Source organism: Tarenaya hassleriana, unplaced genomic scaffold, assembly GCF_000463585.1.
Source record: "Tarenaya hassleriana unplaced genomic scaffold, ASM46358v1 Cleome18, whole genome shotgun sequence".
NCBI lineage: Eukaryota > Viridiplantae > Streptophyta > Magnoliopsida > Brassicales > Cleomaceae > Tarenaya > Tarenaya hassleriana.
This window is the reverse complement of record NW_010965216.1, coordinates 731,587-739,888: the sequence shown is the minus strand read 5'-3', so window position 1 is coordinate 739,888 and position 8,302 is coordinate 731,587. Positions and strand designations below refer to the sequence as shown.

Genomic DNA, 8,302 nt, shown 5'->3' with positions numbered 1-8,302 from the left:
GAGAGCGGTTTTCAAGGGGAAACATTGCCCCAAACATGGGGGAAACAGAACATGAACTCACGGATAAAGCGGTTCGTGAATTCTTCATACAACACATGAAGCCTAGTCCGATGCCAAATGAGGGGGAATGTTTGGATTCATTTGGCATGGTGAATGGAGAAACAAAAGAAGAAGGTTTAGGAAAGAAGGACGAAGGGGTAGAAAAGAAAAAGGCTGAGCAAACTACCTTAGAAGATGGCTTCAAAGAGGACACAAGGAACTCCCATGACGAAGCATCCAAGGAGAATGTGCTACTGCCAAAACAAAATCCCTTCATTCGGTCCATTCATTTAACTCCTTTATGCTCTTTAAACGATTATGTTTGTGAGAGTGATGATGGACAGGAAACTCAAACAAAAGTGGAGATCCACAAAGAGCAACAACACTTGGTGACATTGGAAGCGGATGATTTGTTGACTGAAGTAAAAGGGAGAGAAGAGACGATGAGTAGTATTCAAACGGAGACAAAGAACCGAGTTTGTCCTTTCTTCTCTTATCCCATTCAATTTGAGTTTTCGGTACCTATTGACATCTTTCAGATTCTGAATGTTTTCAAAATTAATGAGGTTGATATCTTCATGAAAGAAGCTCCGGAGATTAGTCCATACAAGATAGAGATTATTATTCCAAAAATATTTACACACAATTCAATGTTGCCTATGAGTTATGAAAATTCTAGGCTTGGTATTTCTACTCCCTATTCCTTTTTATTTGATTTATATTCATTTATAAATAGATTGGATGTTGAATATAAATATTTAGATTCTAAGAATGCGGATGAATATAATATTAACAAATATAAAAGTTTAAGTGATGCGTATGATGCCTATGACGAACCATTACCATATACTGTGAAATTAGGACTAAGACTTGCATTTTTCCATACTAGATCATTATTCCTACTGTTATTTGATTTACAAAATGATTTTGACAAAGTCACAAAGAATGCTGTATTGCTTTTATTAAAAAAAAGTATAACCGTTTCTTTAAAGTGTGGCAGGATCGAAATGATTATGATCATTCAAATAAGAGAGAAACTCTTACTTTTCTCTTATTAACCGATGCTCCTAACACTCGTGAGATGATAAGAGAGAACACAACAAAGTTTTTACCCAAAGAAGTGTACAAAGACACTTCAAATAATGGGGAAGTGAAAACCATTTGCTGTGGAATCAAAGGTAAGTCTTTGTACTCATTCGAACATAAAACTTACGTTAATTTTATTGGTTTGCAGGATTCAAACACAAAGGAACCACTTTGGAAAATACTGGAACCATTTATCAAGAAAAACCATGGATGCTATGACAAGAAGGATGTTCAAAGAACAATGTTCATTGTTGTCAAACAATGGCGGAATTGGAAAAGCACAAAAAAAAAAGGTTAAAGTAATTTCCGCTTTCAAGATTGATTTTCCGATTCTCTACAAATCATCTTGAGGGGGAATGTTGAAGTGTATGATGACATGATGGATGACCTAATTTGTGGTGATACACAAGCTGATTTGGTGGACGTAATTTCATGCCAACGTTTATTTATTTCCTTTATTTGTATTATGGAGATTTCATTTATTTGTAATTAGATATTTTCTTTTTCTTTATTTCTAGACCTTCTATATATTTTGTACAATATTTTGTAAATGAATCAAGAGAGTAATTTTTCCATTCTCATTGTCTTCTTCTTCTTTCTCGGTACTATACTCACCGAGATAGGTTTTGCACTTCTCTTCCACTTAAACGATTATAAACTCTCATATCACAAAAGTTTACATAGGCGCATACACACATACATATATATGTATAGAGAGAGAGAGAAGAGTCATTACCGGAGACGCAAACCGCTGATAGCGAGGAGGATAATGCTCATGGAGGCTGAAAACGATACCGTACAGCTGATCACTGCACCGATATAGCCTACACGCTTTGAATCCGAGTGCTCCAATACCGACGTACCGGCTATCTTGGTACAAACCGGGTCCAGTTGACTAACCGGAGGGAGACCGGCCCAATCTACGCCTCCACCACCAACGTTACATTTGTCCTCTTGCCAGACTCCACCTGGCGGGTTAACCATCATTTGGAAGCTCATGCTGGCTATGATTGTGGCAGCGACCACGAGATTTGCCTTGGTTTTCTCTAACCAATCTCCCTGCCGGTCAAGGTAGTTCCTTAACCACTCCGGTTCACCACGCACCTCGTGCCGGTTTTCCCCCTCCATGCTTAATTGATAATCAAATCCCTCCTCACTCGAGATGGATGTTCCTTCTCGCGTAATTAAAAACGAGTTTGCTTATTCATAACTATATATAACGAGTGTTGATTATTGTGTTTTGTGGTGGGACATGAAATGTTGCTGTAAGAGCAGTAAATGTCCCAATTGTCTTTAATACATACATACATATACATATATTGTCCGAAAGGGAAGAATAGTCTTCCGAAACCTTAATTAAACCTAAATAAGATTTTTTGTTTACTGAAACTAAACGAATTGAATGAAATATGAAAATAAAAAGTTTCCAAAACATACAAAAAAAATTATAAATATATGTAAGGACTTTTTTTTTTATAAAAAAATGGGCACATGTTAATGTGGAACCATTTATTCATTCGTTCATACAAAATTATAATAAATAAAAAAGAGTTGGTATTTTCCATTTAACATGCAGGATTCCATGCGTTGACTCAGTCAGTCTTTTAGTAAAAGATGTGCAAGTCAACGCAAAGTCAAGTCTTGATGTCCCAACAAAAGAAGTTGCGTGTTTTAAGGCAGAAAACGATCGAGACAGAGAACCGCACGTAATCAATTCCTTGGTTGTTTTTCAGTTCAAGACCGAGCCAACGACCCGAGGATTAGCAGCATCCGTCAATATCAGAAAACATTACGAGAATTTGGGCTGCAAATTCTGTCTCAGACGATTGTATACGTTGTTTCCAAAAGAATCTTATGGAATCCAAAAGATTCTCGCGAAACAAACACAAGATTTGGTCGGGTGATGAAAGTATAGTGAAATTAGGATTCTTTAAGCATGGATTGAAACAACAATTACTTTGTTCAATCATCAAATCCAACCCAATGTATAAATGAAGAAACTTTGATATTCAAATCAAACATATTATGATTTATTGAAGAAAAGTAGTAATAAATGTGGTGTTATTTTAACAACCCAGGGATCAACCCCCCAAAAATCCGGCTTTTACAGGACAAACCTTGAATCCCTCACCACCGCTGTTTATTCCAAGATTGAAACTTTATGAGCCACCAGACATTTTCTGGGATGAAGTGATGAAATTAGTATGAAGGGTTTCCATCAAAACAGAGAAATGTGTGTTTTTAGAGCAACATAGATTCAGGGTTCTCCATGTATCCCTTGAATGCTTTCAGCCATTCAGCTCCAATGGCTCCTGCAGATGGGGTTAAGAGCAAATATATGGAAGATTCATTTACATATTCCCAAGATCATCTACGAGCAAGCATGGGGAAGTTTATATGCGTACCGTCTATTACACGGTGGTCACAGCTCAGTGTTACAGACATGTATGATGCAAACTTGAATTGCTCCGGACCATTACTAGGTATGACCCTCTTTTCGGCTGTTTTAGATTCAGACACAAACAAGATCAGTTATGTCGGTTAACAGGGGAGAAGAGAAGGTGGGATAGTGAGTGATTACCGGATCCAACTGCTAGAATGGCGGCTTGAGGTGGATTGATGACGGCGCAGAATTGCTTGATGCCGAATGGCCCTCCCAAGTTGGAGACCGTGAATGTTCCTCCCTGAGAAAAATATATTTTTTTTGAGATTCAGTTAGACTGAATTGTTCTTGCTGGTACATGATTATGAAATTGTGAACAGGTGAACAGATTCTTACCTCGTAATCTTCTGGCTTTAAGCTGTTCTCTTTCGCTTTTTGTGCCAAGAGCCGAACCTCGTCTGCTATTTTGGAGAGCCCTTTCTTGTCTGCATCCTGGAATCAAGCAACAGATAAACCAATAATTCAGAAACTTGAAGTTTTTTGGGGGGAAGGGATAGAGCTTCACTTTGCTCACCTTTACAACAGGGACATAGAGCCCGTTCTCTGTCTGTACAGCTACGTTGATGTTGACGTTGCTATACCTATAACAAATGGAGACCAAAGAATCAGATATTAGGTCTTGGAAAAAGCCATACGTTTATATCTTGACGCTAATCTGAATCAGGAATATACTTACTGGCGGATATACTCGTCAGTCCATGAACTGTTGCACTGAGGAACTTTATGGAGAGCCAATGCAGCAGCCTGGATTTTGCAGAAATAAAAGATATTGCAATTCGGGCAGACAGAACGGGTATTCCGCCCAGTGAACTCACACGGTTGATTTATAGGTTTGATAGATCAAGTATAAGTAAATGTACCTTAATAACGAGATCATTGACAGATATCCGTTTCCCACCCGAAGACTCTTGCAACAAATTGAGTTGGCTCCGTAGACTATATATTACAAATAGCTAAAGCTCAGAATCCATTAGTCGCATTAAAAATATATCATCTGATACTCATACTTACTCCATCAATTTGTCAACACATGTATCCACAGTTAGGTAGTAGTGAGGAATAGTTTGTTTCGAGAATGACAAACGTGAGGCTGTGACCTGCAAAAATCAGGCAATAAACGATTTCATAACCCTTGATCAGATAGAAGTACAAGAGAGAGTAATACAGTGTTGAATGAGTTCAGAAATCGGACAAGAACTCAATCAACTTTGGTAATCAAAGTTTCATTTACCTTCCGTATCTGAGAGTGAGGAAGGTCAACATAGTCCAGAGCTGGAACCTTAGCATCCACACCCTTGGATGGCTTGGCAGTAACATCTTTACCACGTGAAGCTGCATTAGGAGACATGTATGGGTTAAAAGGCTGCAAAAATAGGTAAGAAAAAAAAATGACGAAGGATGATGGAAGAAAAGGTAAGTGAGAGGAAGAAGCAAATAATTCAACTACCTAAGTAATCTTCGATATCAGCCTTCACTATCCGTCCATCAGGACCTGTTCCTTTGATGCTTGAGAGAGGTACCTATAGGTTTAAAGGAGAGCAAGAAAAAAAAATTAAATATCGAAAGATGAAGAACTAGAAAATTTGAGAGTATCCTTTCACAACTAACGTTACTGTCTTCAGCAATCTTCCTCGCAAGAGGACTTGCGAAAATTCGATCTTCAGAAGCTGAAGGGCTGGGCTTGGAAATCTTGGGTTCAGGAGAGCTGGCTGGCTGCTCAACCTTCTCTATCTTTGGTGGGGCAGAAGCTGGTTCTGCTTTAGGAGCGGAAGAACCAGTATCAGATGATGGAGTGTAATCTTTGAACTTTCCAATGTCCTCTTCATCTTCGACTGTGATAGCAATTACCTAGTTAATGGCAACAACAGCAGGAACACTAAGCAAGATTCACGTCATCGATATGAAAAACTCGAATGCTGCGATGAAAATTTTATTTCATGCTATTTCAGTAATTTCGATACGTAAGGGGGAATAAAGATCACATAATATCCAAGGCATGATCATGAAAGTTCGAAAGGACTAGAATGTTTCGTACCTCTCCAACTTTAATTTCTTTTGACTCATCTCCCTTTATTATCTTGGCGAGATAGCCCTCTTCCATGCATTCCATTTCTACTGTGGCCTTGTCCTAAAAGAATATAATCAGAAGTTATGCTACGTACCCATGGGTGGAGAAAAACAAGTGGGAAGAGAATCTATCCAGAGTAGACATTACGGTTTCAACTTCACAGAGTACTTCGCCAGGAGAAACTTTATCACCCTCTTTCTTCAGCCACCTAGCAATGTTTCCCTGAAGATAGAAAAGTCACTTAGTAGAAGAACAAATTATACAGCACCAGATGTTGGTTCATGGTAGGTAGAGATCCTTGCCTCAGTCATTGTTGGCGAGAGAGAAGGCATTCCAATTTCTTGATGAGGGGGGAGATCTGAAATGGTTTTTGAAAGTTATTGGTGAATTCCCTGGGTAAGCATGTGACTAACAAATACAGAAATTTGCTGCAGTGAGCAAGTAGATCTTGGATATTCCTGAGTTAGTCACAATCCAGTAGCATAACGAGCTAGCATCTAAAAGATAAGACATTTTCAACATAAGGCATGAAATGTTAATATGTTATCAGGCCCAAAAGGCAAGGCAAGTCCTTTTTCAACTAAATTTAGATTTCAGAAGATGCATGTTAGAGCAAGTGGCTATTTCAAGCTAAAAAGGCAATAAAACAAAAGTAAAATTCGAGGATGAAACCCTTACTACCTGAACTGGATGAAAATTCTCTGACTGAAAGCATCTGGGAACTGGAAGGCAGAGAAGGGAACTTATAGTTAGAAATCAAATATCTAAATGGGCTGATAGTTTCATGATCCACATCAGAGACACATGTGCAGAGAAGATCTTGTACCAAGTGAATTCTTTCGCAAGTAGTGGCCCTCCCACTCTATTGATTAATTTTGCTGTCATTGTGGAAAAATTACCACTGAAACTGCTAGGCACCGACACCTATATAATACAATTCATGATGTCAAGACCTAAAACGAGGATCCAGCGAGCTGAAATGATTCATTTTACATAAATGGGAAGGAAGACAGCCGTAGAAAACAGTACCAACTCACATTTCTGGTATTAGTTCTGGACATCCTCTGCAGTGGGGAATGATCAAGGTGGGCCTTGAAGATATCTGAAGACCAGAGCATAAAATGCTGAAGTAACAGGCAGGGAATCTCACCAAATTCCAAACCACATTACAATTCCGATTCACAGTTTGATTACATATGGCATTCTGCCCTCTACCAGTTCATGGAAAAGGTATAACAACAGTCCAACTCCAGCAAATCCGAACCAGATATCCAAATACTAAATAAACAAGAAGACAACAGTTGTAAGAAATGCAAACAATGTCGATTTCATTTACCTTCTCTTCTACCGAGAGGGGGATGTGCATCATTCGAGAAGCAACGGACGGCCACAGCATGCTCATGCCGGATTAATGTGGAAACACTTTTCAACTGCCGAAACACACAATCCCCAATTGATGTTATATATATATGCAAGAAATGGAACATACAAAAACATCATCTAATCTAAAGCCCGAGCCTTTCTGGGACTCTTCAGTCTGATTAATATACTCAATTGCCTGGGGAAAATTTGGGTATGGGAAACAAAGCAGCTACCACCAATAATTCAAATCATAAAACAAAAGTGAAGCTAAAGCTCAGGAAATTTAGCTAATACCGCATCGTTGTTAACCAAATCAAATGGTTTGCGGAAGAGAAAACAAGCAATTCGAATGAAACTCGGAAGCAGAAACAATACTTGAAAGGCAGACGCGAACAGAAAATGAATGCACATACGGAATCCGACAAAAGATCACGAACACGATGGCAGAAGAACCCAAATACCCAAAAGTAAAAAAGAAAAACAAATGGCCGGAGGAATCTCGAGACAGTACCTTCTTGGAATGATTGATGATACGGGAAGCATAAGCCATGGCGTGACACCGGAAATGCTTCAGCCGATCCGGTTTCGCTACAATGGGTGAGGAAGACTGTTGTTAGGGCTTTTTTTATTCCCTTATTGTAAATCTATTTATTTTCCATCTTGTTCTTTTGAATTATTACGAGGTTAAATCGCCATAAAAACTCTGTACTTTTACTATATCAACGAAAAAATTCTGTATTTTTTTCCTTACCAAATAAACCTAAACCCTGTACTCTATCCTAGTAACCAGTTAAATCCTGTACTTACCATTTATTAACTAAAAAACTCCCGCACCGTAAACATTGTGACGGCTGAAACGGAACTAGTGACATGGCATAAGCGGAGTTGCTGATCCTAATCCACGTAGGATTTACTTACCACGTCAGATAAAACAAAACAATTATAAGGTCGGAAAATAAACCATATTAAACCTAATCACAAAAAACTCCTCTATTTCTCCAATCACAAAAAACTCCGTTCGAACCCTAAGCCTTAGTTTCGTTCTTCATCAGTTTCGTTCTTCACCGGGTTCTTTCTAAATCGTGTGTATTTCGGAGGCGATTTGGAGACGATGCGAACTGGGTAATCGATTTGAAGTTTCTCCCGGTATTTCGAAGCCGATTTGAAGGTGAGTTTAAACCCCAAAGCTTCGGCGGAAGAAACCCTAAAGCTTCGAAGCCGATTGCTCTCTGTTTGAAGATAACCCATTTTCATCACTCATGTTCTTCGATTTTGGTGAAGCGATTTCTGACAGTGATACCATT

The 8,302-nt window shown here is 38.7% G+C and overlaps 2 protein-coding genes across 4 annotated transcripts in view; both read right to left on the bottom strand.

Annotated features, from left to right (window-relative positions):
* LOC104810361 overlaps positions 1-2,399 on the bottom strand; it is a 13,176-nt gene extending 10,777 nt beyond the window's left edge. The window contains exons 1-3 of one of the 3 annotated variants that reach the window (XM_010536623.1): positions 1,862-2,399; positions 227-293; positions 10-102 (exon numbers count right to left, since the gene is read on the bottom strand). In XM_010536623.1, the coding sequence (XP_010534925.1) occupies positions 85-102; positions 227-293; positions 1,862-2,253 (477 nt within the window). In that variant the 5' untranslated portion in view covers positions 2,254-2,399 and the 3' untranslated portion in view covers positions 10-84. Of the gene's footprint in view, positions 1-9; positions 103-226; positions 294-1,861 lie in introns of those variants that run through there. The other 2 variants (XM_010536624.2, XM_010536622.1) reach the window with 2 other exon arrangements.
* Positions 2,400-3,131: 732 nt separating this feature from the next.
* LOC104810360 (dihydrolipoyllysine-residue acetyltransferase component 2 of pyruvate dehydrogenase complex, mitochondrial) lies at positions 3,132-7,631 on the bottom strand. The gene is made up of 19 exons (XM_010536620.1): positions 7,510-7,631; positions 6,973-7,066; positions 6,674-6,738; positions 6,463-6,560; positions 6,318-6,358; positions 5,939-5,994; positions 5,784-5,858; positions 5,604-5,696; positions 5,177-5,416; positions 5,016-5,088; positions 4,800-4,900; positions 4,580-4,665; positions 4,429-4,504; positions 4,245-4,312; positions 4,083-4,149; positions 3,905-4,000; positions 3,707-3,809; positions 3,531-3,626; positions 3,132-3,437 (listed from the first exon to the last, which is right to left on the bottom strand). The coding sequence occupies exons 1-19, from the start codon at positions 7,546-7,548 to the stop codon at positions 3,367-3,369; spliced, it is 1,638 nt and encodes a 545-aa protein (XP_010534922.1). The 5' UTR covers positions 7,549-7,631; the 3' UTR covers positions 3,132-3,366.
* Between the last annotated feature and the right edge of the window lie 671 nt (positions 7,632-8,302).